Source organism: Armigeres subalbatus, chromosome 3 (genome assembly GCF_024139115.2).
Source record: "Armigeres subalbatus isolate Guangzhou_Male chromosome 3, GZ_Asu_2, whole genome shotgun sequence".
Lineage (NCBI taxonomy): Eukaryota > Metazoa > Arthropoda > Insecta > Diptera > Culicidae > Armigeres > Armigeres subalbatus.
In genome coordinates this window covers 121,758,552-121,775,614 of record NC_085141.1, presented here as the reverse complement: position 1 = coordinate 121,775,614, position 17,063 = coordinate 121,758,552, and the positions used below count along the sequence as shown (strand labels likewise).

Sequence of the window (17,063 nt, the reverse complement as noted above, 5' to 3'; positions counted from 1 at the left end):
TTCGTATGGTGTGAATGAAAACCACGTGAGTTCAAAAATCCACATTAAAATTGATTTTTTTGCCATTGATTTTTTTTATCCACGCCGGTTCACGCTGCCCCCGCCGCCGATAAAAGCCAACGGCGCGCCGCCGTGACGCCGCCGCCGCCGGGGCAAAAGTGACCACTACGCCGCCGCCGCCGGGGCAAAAGTGACCACTACGCCGCCGCCGCCGATTATATGACCGGCGCACAGGTCTAAATTATATCTGCTTTGCTTGGATTTCAAATTGTTTCATTCATTTTTGAGTGGACGTTCAAGATTTTTTTTACAAAACAAAAATAGATGGAAGGGCTATAGCATCCTTTAGGCATCGTTAAGCTAGTTATGCAAATGGTTTTATACAATAATTGTAAGATTTATGTTTTGGGTGAATGGCGTTGAAAATCGCTGCGCTTTGCGCCACCTATAGAGATCAAGTGTGGAATCTAGAAGTAATAAAGAAAGCATGTGCCCTTCCCAAACGGAATGCAAACTTCCAATGTTGTTTGTTCTCATACTACTGTCGTTCAGATATAATAGGACACCAGCGGTTATTTTTCTTGTTTTAAAACTCTATACAAAAATGTTAAATATTTGTTATTTAGCAAATGTACGTAGTATTGTGATTTTCCAAAACACCGATCTGAAACCTCAATCATAGAACGCTCTAGATTATTTTGGGAGAAATTTACCGCCAATTAATCCGTAGGCTTAATCTCAATTCCAGGAACAGGATGTACCCCAAACTCTCACACACGACCCGAGGGGGAATGATCAGATGGTGGATTGAGCGAATTTCAGCAAACGTCTGCGAGCAAACGCAGCATTTTTAAAGCGACAGACTTTGTAACGCGCTTCGCCGTCGTCTCCGCCATCATCATCATCATCGTTAAACTTGCCCGTTTGAGCGCAGTGTTTTCTACTCCTCGTGGTATAAAACTGTGCAACAGCCATCGTGAATGTTTAGTTCTTCCGAAGCCGACCCAGTAAATGGTCGAGCTTTTTGTCCGCCGTCTGTATCGATTGTGGGTTGATTGTCGCGCGATTACTTCGAGCTTTGAAAAAAAAAAAACGGCCAGTAATACTTTCGGTAACTGGCCCCGAAGCTCTTTTTAGCTAGTGAGTTGCCTTTTCTCTGATGAAGGGAAAATGTGTGTTTATCATGATTGATTGTGACTGTATTCAGGTGTTCCACGATAGCGATTTGTGCGTATCACTACAGTTATATACGTTTTTAGCTTAAGCCGAAACTAGTTTTCGGATGCTGTACATATTCGAAGCGGATGATCCGACAGAGGAAGACCCTGTGATACGGCCGTGCGGTGAACTGGTTCGCAGAATTCGAAAGTTCGCCCAACGGAAAAGACATTTTAGGAAGAAAAGTGAATGTGTTTAACGAATCATAAAGCTGGACTCAGGCAATGTAACCATTAATAAGTTGGACGAATAATGGTGCAAATCTTCGCTGCCCTGCTACAGTGGTTAATCTATGAGGACTAATGAGTGCGTGTTGGCAGCATTGGTGTGATTACTGATTAGCACGGAATGTTTAATGAATATACAGACTGGACTTGTGCTGGCGCTTGTTGGAAATGGTATTAAGTAGTAAGACAGCGTTTCTCAATGTAAAGATTGTCCATAGGTTTATTCAGTATCTAAGCTATTGTAAATTCTATGAATTCTGTATCAATTACCCAGAATTTTCTGCAAAACCAACAATATTTATTATATGCTTGTTTCGGAGTTTTGCGTTGATAAAATTGCTTGCAATTATCTATATGAATCACGGCGATATGAATACAGTTTTTTATGTTGCTTCTAGTCGGTTTCTCATCTGCATTCGTAGGCTGATAAATATAGTGCATCGATTCATCTAGTACATCTTTTTCGCATAAATACGATTAAGGTTACTATCTCGCTCAAGCTATTTCAAACACAATGGGAACTGTTGATCCAGCTGGAAAACTTGGTGGATATATTAGCTGCAACGCGCTTAAAATTAGAGTTACAGCAATGTCTAAGTCTAAATATGTAGAAATGATGAAGCGTTAGGAATTCATATAGGGAAAAGGCGGTAAAATTAACATGTTAATGACTTGTGTTCAATTCAGTTATTAAACGATGATTATGATTAGTTTTACCACTCAGTTCAATAAGTTAACTCATAAGTCAAGTCATAAGTTACCTTTTTTAAACGGAACCATTATTTCGCTTTGAACATTATTAACAATAGTTTAGTTTAACGTTAAAATAACACAATCAAAATTCAGTTGTTCATAGCAGCTAACATGAACACTACCTCGTGGAAAAAAGAAACATCCACTTGGAAATCCTTTTAAAGCTTTTAATTTTTAATGTTTCAACTAAAATACTGAAAAAATGATCAGCGCATATTATGAAAGCATTTACATACAATGTGGTATATCTTTTGAAAATTGCTTAGTTATCACAATAATAGCAAGAGAAAATATTTTTTTGGTATTGCAATTTTGAAAATAAATTTTGCCTTTTTAACTATTTTTTTATGTTATTTATTTCTGGCATTTTCGTTCCACAATTGCACAAATTTTATCATAAATTTATTTAAGTTTGTTACAAGCTTCCATTACACATGAATACCTGTTATGTAATAAATCGTTCTTCTGAAGGATGTTAACCAATAATATTAGTTTTTAGCGCTGCAGCATATTTATAAAGATTGTACTATTTGCCTATGTAGCTTTAAATCGATTTTTTTTTAAATTTATTATGGAGGAGCTTACGACAGATTGGCAATAATTTACTTCAGGCCAATTTTATGGCCCCATTCAATATATCAATATAATAATACTAGCGAAAGAAACCCAGCTTTGCCCGGGTGTTGAAAATGTCACAATGAACTGTTTGCAGCACCGCACTCTAGATCAATTTCCGTGAGTTTGTTTTGTTTTCCTCAACAGCTGACCCAAAATAGTATTCTAATGATTTTTTACATTTCCCCGTTATATTCACCAACTTTTTGTATATACAAACCTTGCGGTTCCCAAAACGAATCGATTAGGGAAAAAATCTTGCAAATCGGTCAACCCGTTCGCGAGTTAAATCGTCAGGAAGGAAATCTCAACTCATTTTTATTATATAGAAGAAGAAGAAGATAGACTAGAAGAAGATTAGCTCAGGTGTCTTATTTCATTTTGATGGAATGCCTGCGCAAAATTGCAATATAACTAAATAGGGTTCCAATAGAAATATAGCTACCTGTTAGTTTTACCGCGCCTGTTCAGTTTACCACCCCTTTCCTAAATAATACGCTGTAGTTTGCCTGCAGATTCAGAATTTAGTTAATGCGAATTTGTTGACTAGCTTAATTTCTGGGTAGTTTTTGTTTGACTTGAACATGCAAATTACTTTGGATTACTCCCAAAGCTGAATTTTGATAGAAGCCTCAGCGCAATGAATTTAGAAAATTGATGTCTCTGGGATTGTCTCTATGAGTGCGTATAGGGAAACGAGATAGGGTAAACTGCGGTAATATGCACCTCCGGGGCAAAAGGACCGTTTGGCGTTTTAGCAATGTTTTAGACCTATTTTTAAGAATATTTAACACATTTTAGACATGAGCAACTTCTGTTCTGCTTTGAATCTCCTCAATTTTTTATTGTAGATAGGCTATAGTTATATAAAAGCCTTTTAAAATATCAATTTGTGCTGAAAGATAAGTAGTTTAGGCTTCAATTCTTAATTTATGTAACTACAAAATTATTAGAAAATTCGAATTTCAACTAGATGGTTTAGATGGAAATCAATATAAGAACAAGTAAGGTTGTCAAAGTGCGTTTTTCAGTTGTATAGCCTTTTTACATTATTTTCAACCATCCCTCGTAATAATAATGTGAATATAATGCTCACTTAAGTCATAATTCACGTTGGCTGTCTTCCCCCATATGGTGATCTTGCTCTACGTTCCTCTATTTATAATGGCATGTGAAAAAAAACTACTGCCACGAAAAGATTTATGGGATACTAAATCATGGCATCTATATATAAAATTTTGTAGTTAGAATGTGTAGTGATTTTCAATTTTTATAACAAAAAAAGTGACAAGGAGGATGAGAAGAGGAAATTTATAAATAATAAAAAATAAAAAAAGGATTTATTTCTCCAGAACCCTTACACTGCTAGATCTTGTTGGGTCAATTCTGAAGTAGGTCGCTCTATAATCGGAATCGCTATTAGACATACAACCAAGGAAAATCAAACACAGTGGGTCTGATGGTGATTTGGAACTACTACTGAATTTAGTTGGGTTAATAAAACCCCATTCTGGAGACAGAATATACGAGAAATGCAAAAAATAATATTCACTTTGATATAATATTTTAATTTTCCTGTTTCAGAAGCTTCAAAAGGGTTGGATCAAGCTACATTTTGTTTCTGAATTGTACCAACATATAAAAATTGCATATGACAAATCTATTTTTAGAAAACAAAACTACTCGAAATTGAAATTTCGATCTGCTCGATGGAAAATAGTAGGAGAGAATGATCTAAAATGCTCCCTTTCCGATGCTTTAACCATAACCGAAATACCGAATCATTTCAACGTGCAGACACCAAATTTACAAACACGCTACATGTTACAATCCTACTCAAAATAACCAGGTTTTCATACCTTTCTGAAGCATTTAAAATTTGTTTAAAAAAATCGGCCTGGGGTAAAACGCACTCGATCGAGGTACTACAAAATGGCAAACTTGCATGGGAAATAAACGGTGAACGCATTTGATCACACATTGTTGATTTTCGATGGAAATCCAAGGATTTTCATCAAACATTGCGCTCCATATCGGTAATGAACGTCCAATGTTGAATTGTAATGAAAATGAATCAAACAGAAATGAGCATGAGCATGATTGACCGTCCACAGTTGCTACTACATTATTGCCAGTTGATCTGTTATTACACAGAGAACCAATAGACAATAATTTAATGTTCTGAAAACCAGGCATTGCAGTTTATCCCATCATTCGATCTTTGGAGTCAAAGATACTGATGATATGCTGGGATATCGATCTAAGTTATCTATCTGCTCAGTAAACAAAGTGCAATGTTTGCCATGGAGAAAAGTTTTTTCACTACTTTTGTTGTATCAACGCCCTCGCAACGTGAACAAACCCCGAACCGCGCTGACTATCAGGATCATCATCAAATGCTCAAAAGATATTATCTTTCCAGAGTGCTCTTTGATTAGGGATAATATCTTTGCACAAGCAAAGATGATATCCTGTGCTCAGATGATATTGTAATGCCTGCTGAAAACTCAAATGTGAATATGTACATTATGTGGAATATTGTGATTTGAAAAATGTATTGGAGGTAACTACTTTCTTTCGATGGGACTCGAACCCACGACCCTGGGTTCAAGTCCCATCGAAGGAGAGTAGTTACCTCCAATACATTTTTCAAATCATAATCTTCCACATAATGTACATATTTACATTTGAGTTTTCAGAACATTGTAAATTAATGTTCAAGTCGGGTGGTCTAATACCCGGAAAATAGGCAATTAACTTTGATTGAACCAATAGACAATGTTTGGGACCAGGGCTGACAATAGTCACTCTCGTCATATGAAGAAAGCGAAAAAATATAGTCTTCGTCATACGTTACTTCAAATTCATTATTACAAAGGATTAATAAAAATCTCCGTATGGCAGCTGTCGCTTGAAGAATAATGGTATGAAGTCTTCGTTCTTCGATGTCGTCATGACGATTTGGTTGTACAACGAAAGCTAACGTCGTGCGCGTCATCGACTATGCATCGAGTAGCAAGGAAGACACTTCAGTTCGTCGCTACTGTGGCATTTCGTGCTGCGACGATGACTATTGTCAGCCCTATTTGTTAGTAGGGGGAAAGACGGCTTTGGCAGGTTTTGTTCTATTATTGGCAGGGGGTTTTTTTATGACTGACTGGGCTCAAATTTGCCCTAAACATTCTTTTCATGCCAAAGAATATTGTGGCCAAATTTCATAAAATTTGGTCGACAAAAACCCCCCTGCCAATAATAGAACAAAACCTGCCAAAGCCGTCTTTCCCCCTATTTGTTAGTTAGTAAAATTCTTCTTTATTTAAACATTTTTGTTCTACAAGTAATATTTTACATAAAAAGTGTTCGGCCGGCTTGGCCCTCCAACTTTGATTTTTAAATGTTTTCAATGTTGCTTTCCGAATGCAAGCAACGGACCCTACACTTTTCTTTACACTCACCAAAGCGTCCATGTAAGGTTTTTTATCTCGGCCAGACGGTGGACCTCGGATGTTCTTGTCCTGGGAGGGGTGTTGAGGATCATCCTCAGGAATTTGTTTTGGACCCGTTGAAGTTTGAGGTGGTGGGTTTTAGCGCAGCTCTCCCAGACTGGCATGCCGTATTCGATCACAGGGAGGATGATTTGCTTGTAGACAGCAAGCTTATTTTTCAGGGACAATGACGACCGACGGTTGATCAAAGGGTACAGCAGTTTCAACAAAACGTTACACTTCGTCACCGTCTTGTCAACCTGTTGCCTGAAAATAAGCTTGCTGTCGAGGGTCAAGCCAAGGTAGTCGGCCTCATTGGCCCATTCCACAGTCGTGCCATTGAGTATAATTCTACAGTCCCCAGGCGGAACATGTTTAGAGTGGGGGAAAATGATGACCTGGGTCTTCGTCGCGTTGATACAGATCTTCCAGCTGGTGAGATATTCTGTCAGGGCCTCCAGGCCTCGTTGGAGTTTTGCCACTAGCGCTCTGATCACTCTACCGTTGTAGACGATAGAGGTGTCATCTGCGAACAGAGACAGAATGCCGCCTTCTGGAGGCTCTGGCATGTCGGAAGTGAACAGATTGAAAAGCAGGGGCCCGAGGAAACTGCCCTGGGGGACGCCAGCAACAATGTTGTGCACATTGGAACTTGCTCCGCTGATTGAGACCCGGAATGTCCTTGCCGACAGGTAATTGTTGATGGTTTTTACCAGGTAGCTAGGAAGATTGTAGCGTTGTAGTTTGTACACCAGGCCATCATGCCATACATTGTCAAATACCTTCTCGAAGTCGAGTAAGGCCATGGAGGATGTTTTAGAGACAAACTTGTTCCGTCTGAGGACGTTGGTAACTCGAGTCAGTTGGTGTACAGTTGACCGACTGTGTCGGAAACCAAACTGTTCCTCGAGCAAGATGTTAAGATTTTCGGCAAACTCAAGTAATCGGTGGTGAATAGCTTGGATAATCCTGAAAGAAGGCTGATGGGACGATAGCTTTTGGGGGACGAAGGATCCTTCCCAGGCTTCCGGATGGGGAGAACGGAGCACTCATGTTTTTGAGCTCGAGATTCAGGATGCTGTCGAATCCTGGGGCCTTCATGTTCTTCGATTATTTGATATAGGCCGTCAATTCGCCAGCTGAGATCTCCAACTCTTCCGAGAAGTCGTTGGGAATCAAATCAAGCATGCTCGTTGACGGCTGCTTCGTGTGGACTGACGATGTTCTGCCCAAGATTGGCCCAAGGTGGAATGGGCCGAGGCTTGGATTTTAGTATTTTGTTCATTTTCCAGAACGGCTTTGCATAATCTGGGAGAGTGCGGATCTTATTCGAGAAATCGTTATTTTTGAGGTCCACCATTCTGGCCTTGATAATTTTTGTTATTCGATTGCAGCGTGCCTTAAGCTCAGGCAGTCCAGTACGCTGAAACTGCCTGCGAGTAACATTCCGCAATCGAATCAAATCTTTGGTGAATGTATCGACGTGTAGGGCCCTAGCCCTATTTGGGACTAACATCATCCTCTACGTGTAAAAACTGGTGACCCCAAATTGAGCAATACCAGCGCCGGCCGTGTCCGAATACAGGTCACTTATAGGGAAGAGATAAGAAAATGTTGACGTGATACTCAGTTTAATGCAAACCGACGAGTCATCTGCACTTCCACGAGAAATAGCTGGGATGTTGGATATATTGGGCAAGTAGTGTGTCGGGGTTCGTTTTTGGAAAACAGACACTACAGATCGCAGACACTATTTATTATGCATCAATCGAAGCGAAAATTTCTCTTTTAGGGTTAACCTTTTCAGGACAGATGGGTCATATATGCCCATCGTTTACGATTGGCTGTGAAAAATCACAAAAGAGAGCTAGGCACTCACTTTCTTCAGCAAAAACATTCATCAGGATCGAGTCAAGTCGAGTCAAGTACGAGACACTGAAGACGGCCTTACTTTTGAGGTCGAAATACGTATCTGTCAAGATACAATTAAGTGGTGGAATTCAATGGGATTGTATAAACTCGTCTTATGACAGGTGAAAACATTCCACTAAAATGCTCAAAATAATTTTCTTATCATTCATCAGGATGTCGGCCTCACAGGAAAAATAACGGAGGTCAAGTTTGACTATACACTGATGACCCAGATATCCAAGACCTTGGGAACCCAGCCAACACAAAGTCATATATGATAGCGAATAAGTATACAAGGTGGAGGCGATATAGGCGCATTTCTCCATTTGACTGCATGCAAAGTGTACGTATATGGCCTCCACTTTGTACACTTATTCGCTATGATATACGATCTTGTGTTTGCTGGGAAGATTTTGCTTCTGAGAGCATGCAGTTGAATCTGAAATGTTTGAATACGAGATGTTCAAAGTACTCCTAAACGTTCTCAAGTTCAATCCAAAGTATCTACCGGATCAACCAAGGCTTTTTGTAATGTCCTCAACATCGATATGAGGCCAAACTGATTCCATAAGCATATACGCACATGCAACCCCAATTTTCTTGAATACGAGATGTTCAAGGTACTCCAAAACGTTCTCAAGTTCAACCCAAAGTATCTATCGGATCAACCAAAGCTTTTTCCAATGTCATCAATATCGATATGAGACCAAAGTGATTCCATAAGCATATACGCACATGAAAACCCAATTTTCTTGAATACGAGATGTTCAAAGTACTCCAAAACGTTCTCAAGTTCAACCCAAAGTATCTACCGGATCAATCAAGGCATTTTTCAATGTACTCAACATCGATATGTACCCAAACTGATTCCATAAGCATATTTTCTTGAATACGAGATGTTAAAGGTACGCCAAAACGTTCTCAAATTCAACCCAAGTTATCTACCAGACCAACCAAGGCTTTTGTAATGTTCTCATCGTCGGCATATACTCAATACGGTCCAATAGGCACATGCGCACTATGCAAACCCAATTTTCTTGAAAACGAGATGTTCGAGGTGCTAAAATACAGTCCAATACAGTCATACAGTCCTACAATACCATGCTGAGGGTTCGATAGCTGTGGAAGTGCTGAATGAACACTAAGCAGCGAGGCGGCAATATCCCAGTGGGGGACGTAATGCCAAAAAGAAGAAGAAGAAGAAGGAGATGTCCAAGGTCCTCCAAAATGGTCTTGAGTTAAGATTAAGATATCTTCCAGATGCATAATACTTAAGGAGGTATTTGTGTCCAGCAATGTCTATCAGGATGTGGCTGAGGATTTTTTTTTGTTGGGGCGTAGAAGCACTACGTTTACGGACTTGGATGATTACTTCAAAGAATACGACAACCAGGATATTTTAGCCAACCATAAACGCCTGCAATGGTTAGGACAAGTGATGATTGAAGTCATTTTCATTTCATTTTCATTTATTTAGTCTACATCTAAACAGATAACACTGAATCAACAATTTGACGCCACAATACACGGTTCGAGGCCGCATCTCTCCATCCTCGAATACGCCCCACGCTCGCCAAGTCGTTCTGCACCTGGTCTGCCCATCTCGCTCGCTGCGCTCCACGTCCTCTCGTACCGTCTCGTCTCGGCATTCTTGCAACATGCCCTGCCCATCGTACCCTTCCGGCTTTAGCTACCTTCTGGATACTGGGTTCGCCGTAGAGTTGGGCGAGCTCATGGTTCATTCTTCGCCGCCACACACCGTCTTCTTGCACACCGCCAAAGATGGTCCTAAGCACCCGTCTCTCGAATACTCCGAGTGCTTGCAAGTCCTCCTCGAGCATTGTCCATGTTTCATGTCCGTAGAGGACTACCGGTCTTATTAACGTCTTGTACATGACACATTTGGTGCGGTGGCGAATCTTTTTTGACCGCAGTTTCTTCTGGCGCCCGTAGTAGGCCCGACTTCCACAGATGATGCGCCTTCGTATTTCACGACTGACATTGTTATCAGCCGTTAGCAAGGATCCGAGGTAGACGAATTCCTCGACCACCTCGAGGTATCCCCGTCTATCGTAACACTGCTTCCCAGGCGGGCCCTGTCGCGCTCGGTTCCGCCCACAAGCATGTACTTTGTCTTTGATGCATTCACCACCAGTCCAACTTTTGTTGCTTCACGTTTCAGGCTGGTGTACAGTTCTGCCACCTTTGCAAATGTTCTGCCGACAATGTCCATGTCATCCGCGAAACAAATAAATTGACTGGATCTGTTGAAAATCGTACCCCGGCTGTTACACCCGGGTCTCCGCATGACATCGTCTAGCGCAATGTTGAACAACAGGCACGAAAGTCCATCACCTTGTCTTAGTCCCCGGCGCGGTTCGAACGAACTGGAGTGTTCGCCCGAAATCTTCACACAGTTTTGCACACCATCCACCGTTGCTTTGATCAGTCTGGTAAGCTTCCCAGGGAAGCTGTTCTCGTCCATAATTTTCCATAGCTCTACGCGGTCTATACTGTCGTATGCCACCTTGAAATCAACGAACAGATGTTGGGACCTGGTATTCACGGCATTTTCGAAGGATTTGCCGTACAGTAAAGATCTGGTCCATTGTCGAGCGGCCGTCAACGAAGCCGGCTTGATAACTTCCCACGAACTCATTCACTAATGGTGACATACGACGGAAGATGATCTGGGATATCACTTTGTAGGCGGCATTAAGGATGGTGATCGCTCGAAAGTTCTCACACTCCAGCTTGTCGCCTTTCTTGTAGATGGGGCATATAACTCCTTCCTTCCACTCCTCCGGTAGCTGTTCAGTTTACAAATTCTGACTATCAATTTGTGCAGGCAAGTGGCTAGCTTTTCCGGGCCCATCTTGATGAGCTCAGCTCCGATACCATCCTTACCAGCTGCTTTGTTGGTCTTTAGCTGTTGGATGGCATCCTTAACTTCCCTCAAGGCGAGGGCTGGTTGGCTTCCATCGTCCGCTGAACTGACGTAGTCATCTCCTCCGCTGCCTTGACTTTCACTGCCTGTACTCTCAGCGCCATTAAAATGTTCCTCGTAGTGCTGCTTCCACCTTTCGATCACCACACGTTCGTCCGTCAAGATGCTCCCATCCTTATCCCGGCACATTTCGGCTCGCGGCACGAAGCCTTTGCGGGATGCGTTGAGCTTCTGGTAAAACTTGCGTGTTTCTTGAGAACGGCACAGCTGTTCCATCTCCTCGCACTCCGCTTCTTCCAGGCGGCGTTTCTTCTCCTGCTGTCTCCGCTTCCGTCTATAACGTTCCACGTTCTGCCGGGTACCTTGCTGCAGCGCGACCGTCCGCGCTGCGTCCTTCTCCTCCAGAATCTGTCTGCACTCTTCGTCGAACCAATCGTTCCGTCGACTTCGTCCCATATACCCGACGTTGTTCTCCGCTGCGTCGTTAATGGCTGCTTTAACTGTATTCCAGCAGTCCTCAAGAGGGGCCCCATCGAGCTCACCCTCTTCCGGCAACGCTGCCTCGAGATGCTGCGCGTATGCGGTGGCGACATCAGGTTGCTTCAGTCGCTCTAGGTCGTACCGCGGCGGTCGTCGGTACCGAACATTGTTGATGACGGATAATTTTGGGCGCAGTTTAACCATCACCAGATAGTGGTCAGAGTCGATGTTAGCGCCACGATATGTCCTGACGTCGATAATGTCGGAGAAGTGCCGTCCATCAATCAGATCGTGGTCGATTTGTGATTCTGTCTGCAGTGGTGATCTCCAGGTGTACCGATACGGGAGGCTGTGTTGGAAGTAGGTGCTGCGAATGGCCATATTCTTCGAGGCAGCGAAATCAATTAGTCGTAGGCCGTTTTCGTTCGTCAGCCGGTGTGCGCTGAACTTCCCAATAGTTGGTCTAAACTCCTCCTCTTGGCCAACCTGAGCGTTCAAATCTCCTATGGTGATTTTGACGTCGTGGCTTGGGCAGCTGTCGTACTCACTGCGCTGCGCGTAGAACGCGTCCTTATCATCATCAGTGCTTCCAGAGTGTGGGCTATGGATGTTAATTATGCTGAAGTTGATTATGCTGAAGTTGTAGAACCGGCCTTTGATCCTCAACCTGCACATTCTTTCATTGATCGGCCACCACCCGATCACGCGCCTTTGCATGTCGCCCATCACTATGAAAGCTGTTCCCAGCTCGTGTGTGTTGCCGCAGCTCTGGTAGATGATTATCTCTAAACGTTCGCACCATTGATCCCTTCCAACAAACCTCCTGCAGCGCTACGATGCCGAATCCACGGTCCTTGAGCACATCGGCGAGTATGCGTGTGCTCCCGATGAAGTTGAGAGATTTGCAGTTCCACGAACCGAGTTTCCAATCGCTAGTCCCTTTTCGTCGCAGTGGTCTTCGCCGATGGTTCCGGTCCGTACTCTCTTGTTGATTGTTCGTTGCGTGAGTTTTTTGGCTGGCTTGCAGGGCCTGACACCAAACCCCCTAAATTTCCGGAGGACCATTCCTCCTTATTTCCGGTGGACCATGGTGCACAGTTTCACTTAGAGTCCCTCGCTGGCACTCGGACGATGATCAGCTGCCCCTAACATGGAGAACAGACGCTGTTATGAGCCGATCCTGACATGGAGAACAGACGCTTAATAAGATATGCATCTCCGAAGAGGAGCAACCCCTTCCCATACGACCAAAGTTCCCACCGGGGTTGGTTACCCGATCTTCCCTAAGATTGCTCGTATCCCGGCCAGCACCGCGGGGAGGTAGGGATAGGAGTTGCTGGGTAAGAGGCTAAGGACCGCGAGATGGGGTCTATTTTATTCCTTCAGGTACGCAAAGTACCAATGGTACGCTTTACCCAGCATTTGCCGTGCCATGATTGAAGTCATATAAGTTGAATGGACCTATTGGGATATCACATCTAACATCATTCATAATGATATGGAAATGCTAATATCATCTTTCAATCATGTACGTCGAATGTTCATGATAGAATTAGAGGCGAGAGTATAGATTTGATTGTTCCGTTAGGATACGACAGACATGAAGAATGTTTTATAGAAGAGGATTTGAAAGCGGGCGGAGGGTAATATTTGTGATGATATAAATCGCACGACCTTCCTTCTGCCAAGCTCCCGTATGAAGAGGGAGGGAAGAGTATCAGCGTGATCATAAGTTGGATCATTGGTTACGTCAAATAATCTGAGCTCATACAGACTCATGGAGGATCGAATGTAGCTTGTAAAAGAAATTAGTGAAATCCCACTAGCTCGATGGAACTGCTGGGATGTTTGGTGATGCACGGATATATAATTTAGGACTTGGTTGATCGGGTAGGTCGCATTTTCTGAACTCCAGGACGTTTTGAAGAACCAAAAAAGTCTATAGTTGCTGGTAAAAGTATTGAGTAAAATCCTATATGTTCAATGGACCTGCTGGGATATTGAGCGCTGAACAGATACATCATTTATGGCTTGGTTAATCGGCTAGATTGCATGTTCGGAACTCCAAAACGTCCTGGAGAACCGAACAGGTCTGTAGTAGCTTGTAAAAGTAATGGGTGAAATCCTATCGGATCAATGGACCTACTGGGATGTTCAGCAATGCACGGATGTATTGTTCAGTACTGGGTTGATGTTCAGGACGTTCTGAAGAACCGAAAAGGTCTGTAGTAGCTTGTAAAAGTAATGAGTTAAATATCTCGGGTCAATGCACCTGCTGGGATGTTACCAATACATCGTTCTGTCTAAGACTAATTAAGACGTTCGTTCCAATTTACCTCTGCGCGTTATTTTCACGAAGCTTTTCAAATGTTTCTTTTTCTCCGTAACAACATGACACACTTAGATCTCACTATCAAACACTGAGTAAGTATTCGAACAGAAATGCTCTACCAATCAAGCTTCATATGCTTTTATGGTTGAATTTATGAGTTGGACCATTTCACCCTAATTTTAGTTCAAAACGATTTGAATGGCAAGGAAAAGATTTACAAACAACCAAAGTTTTTTTTTTTTTTAAACTGGTTTGAATTATGGAGAAGGGTTTTTCTGTTTCATACACATAGATTATTCAGAAAATGGTCAATACATTTTATACTGTACTAATTTATGTTGTTTCACTTTTGATGTATTGATAACCGAAATATCTATCGAGAAAAGTTAGTTGTTCAAACAAACCAAGGACAGCCGACCATTTTCAAAGCCAAATTTAGCAATAATACATTTACTTTACATTTCTTGGCTCATCAAATTTCATTTAGTTGTCTAAAAAGGGCATCAGTCAACATTTGAGAACCGCTGTAATAACTACCAGTATCGCATGTGTGCTATACTTTCTCTGCCATCCTCGCGAGCGCCCAAAGACGGACCTGAACATTGGCAAAGACGAAGTGCGTGAAATTGATAGTAAGAGTGTGTTGTTTTGAAACCACCGCAGACTACGGAATAAATTAGTATGAATTATTGAGGAGTGCTCAAATGATTGACTTTTTGTTCGCAGGAAACTCATTTGATGATGACAGCATAGGGAAACAGGAAGGGAGGCTTGCTAAATCGATTTCGGTTCCGCGTGTTTGGGAGAGAAGGAAGCCGCCGGCCGCAGTCGGCGTATAGTGAAGTGTGGAATAGATTGGATGGTTGGAAATTAGCATTGTTAGAGCTACTGAAAATTACCCATTCAAAAGCGCATCGGAGAAGAAAACAAACCCAGGAGTTTTTAGTGAGTGAATCAGTAAAGTGTTAAGTAACCAGTAAAGCAATACGTCGGTAACCAGCAGAAGCAGCGCTGGTGGTGGGTTTCTCTTTTCCCGTGCCGCCGATATGACCAGCACAACAATGCAAACCGTAATCAAGTACGTATATCTCAGTCAACCAGCTTAGCGTGGCTTGACCTGGCTTTGCGCCGGCCCGAGCGCTTCTGGTTCATTTTAATCGCATCCATATTCATATAGCTATTTATTTATTCATATTCATATGGGAGGTAATTGGCAAATGTAAACTGTGTTCTGTGATAAGGTGCTGCGATGGTAGAGAAGATCGACCAGCGAAATGTTATGGACGTGGAAGTGATTCAGTAGGTCCACACACTCGTACAGTATGATCCCAGCCTGTACGATTCAGCGTTTTTCCCAACGATCCTACCAGGTAGCTCCACAGTTGATGGTTTAATTACTTGTTTTGAACCAATTTAGCATGAACAACTACCTAAGTTGGAACTAAACCAGTTTCTAATGTACGTTAAACCCAATACCATATGAAAGCGTTGTGTCTGAAATGATCGTTCCGGATGCTGCTGCATGATGTTGTTCGTACATAGTTTGTGGGATCGTCTATAACAAATTTGATAAGTTTCGTATCCGCATGAGTGTGCATTGTGCGCTTGATGGGCTGAGATTCCGATAAAAACTGCATTAGCTGGTTTTACAGGTGTTCACCTTAGCTTGGCAGCGTAGCCCGTATCTCGCCAAAATTTGTCTGAAATGCCTATAACGATTAGAGAATAAAAGTCCACTTGCAGATACAAAGAAACACAGAAACACATCATGTGCTGTAATTAAATGAGTAGTACTAACTTGTCTTATGCCAAGCAAATTCCACTAAAAAGCTCTGAAAAATTTTCTATTCAATTAACGGTCAAATTGTGTTTTAAAAAATCTTACCAAAACTTTATAGCCTACCATGAACATCCGTCGATTTTTAGAGAAAAAATTAATAATTGCAACAACAAAATACTAATTAGAGTGACACACTTTTTGGAAGCATACGATTTCAATACGCATCTATCTTTCAGCTTCATCGAAGACGGAACAAAAGAATGCATTTAAGATTTAATTGAGCGATACAGTGATAAAACGATGCGTTCTCTTAATGCACAAAGCCATAATCAAGAAGCGGCAAATTGCATACATTTACCCACTAGGGTGCAATAAAGGTGGAAACCAAACAAATCAAGATTCGCTATTATGTGATTACTATCGGTTATTAATTTAGGGTTTTCGTTGGGAAATTCTTCAACTCAAGAATGTATGTGTCAATCATATTCCAATTCGTTTCAAGAATTGGATCCAAAGAAAGACGAAATATTGCATTCAGATAATGACTTAACCTTATTGGTCAACAAACTCCAAACCGGTCTATCGGAAACCACACAAAAAGGTCTCCTATCAAATAATGTTAGGAGCGATGATGGTTGCTGTCGAACATCTGCACAGCTTCTTCAACAACGGAATAAACTGGTTATTCGAGAGTTCGGAATGGTTATTTTAATGCCGGGGTTAACATATAATAAATCATTGCTATTGATAGAGTTCAACGAATATCTTAATATCCTAATTTGCCGTCATGGTTTTCTTCTCTTCTTCTACGTCATTCTTAAGTAATGACGGTTTCAAAAGGTTTTGTTCTATTATTGGCAGGGGGTTTTCTGAAATACGGTTTCAACATGCTATGGGTGTTTGGAGAGGCGAAGATTGTTCAGACCAAATTTGGGCGTTCATTATACAAATCTCCCTGTCTTCACACTGTAAATACAATTATCAGTACATTCAAAGTTAATTGCCTATATGCCGGGTATTAAGCCACCCGGAGTGGAAATTAATTACTATGTCTGAAACTTGATTATGCATATGTACAACATGTACAATTACAATTATGTCGAATTAAATGTATGAGTTAATCAATCGTAAGCCATTCAATCGATTTAAGATTCAAGGATTCAGAATAGTGCATTAGTGGTGGGGTGGGTCGATTTTAATCGACGACTCACAAGCTATTTCCGAATTTCTTTTTTTATTTATTTTAAACAACAGGGACAAAAGATCAAAAAAATCATCAAAAACAATCAAATTAATCGATACAAAATTATGAAAT

The 17,063-nt window shown here is 41.6% G+C and overlaps 1 protein-coding gene across 3 annotated transcripts in view; it reads left to right on the top strand.

Annotated features, from left to right (window-relative positions):
• The first annotated feature begins 979 nt into the window (after nucleotides 1–979).
• Nucleotides 980–17,063, top strand: part of LOC134225491 (neprilysin-2) — a 115,277-nt gene continuing 99,193 nt past the window's right edge. Inside the window, exons 1-2 of one of the 3 annotated variants that reach the window (XM_062705603.1) lie at nucleotides 980–1,140; nucleotides 14,695–15,046. In XM_062705603.1, the coding sequence (XP_062561587.1) occupies nucleotides 15,015–15,046 (32 nt within the window). In that variant the 5' untranslated portion in view covers nucleotides 980–1,140; nucleotides 14,695–15,014. Of the gene's footprint in view, nucleotides 1,228–1,507; nucleotides 1,525–14,694; nucleotides 15,047–17,063 lie in introns of those variants that run through there. The other 2 variants (XM_062705604.1, XM_062705605.1) reach the window with 2 other exon arrangements.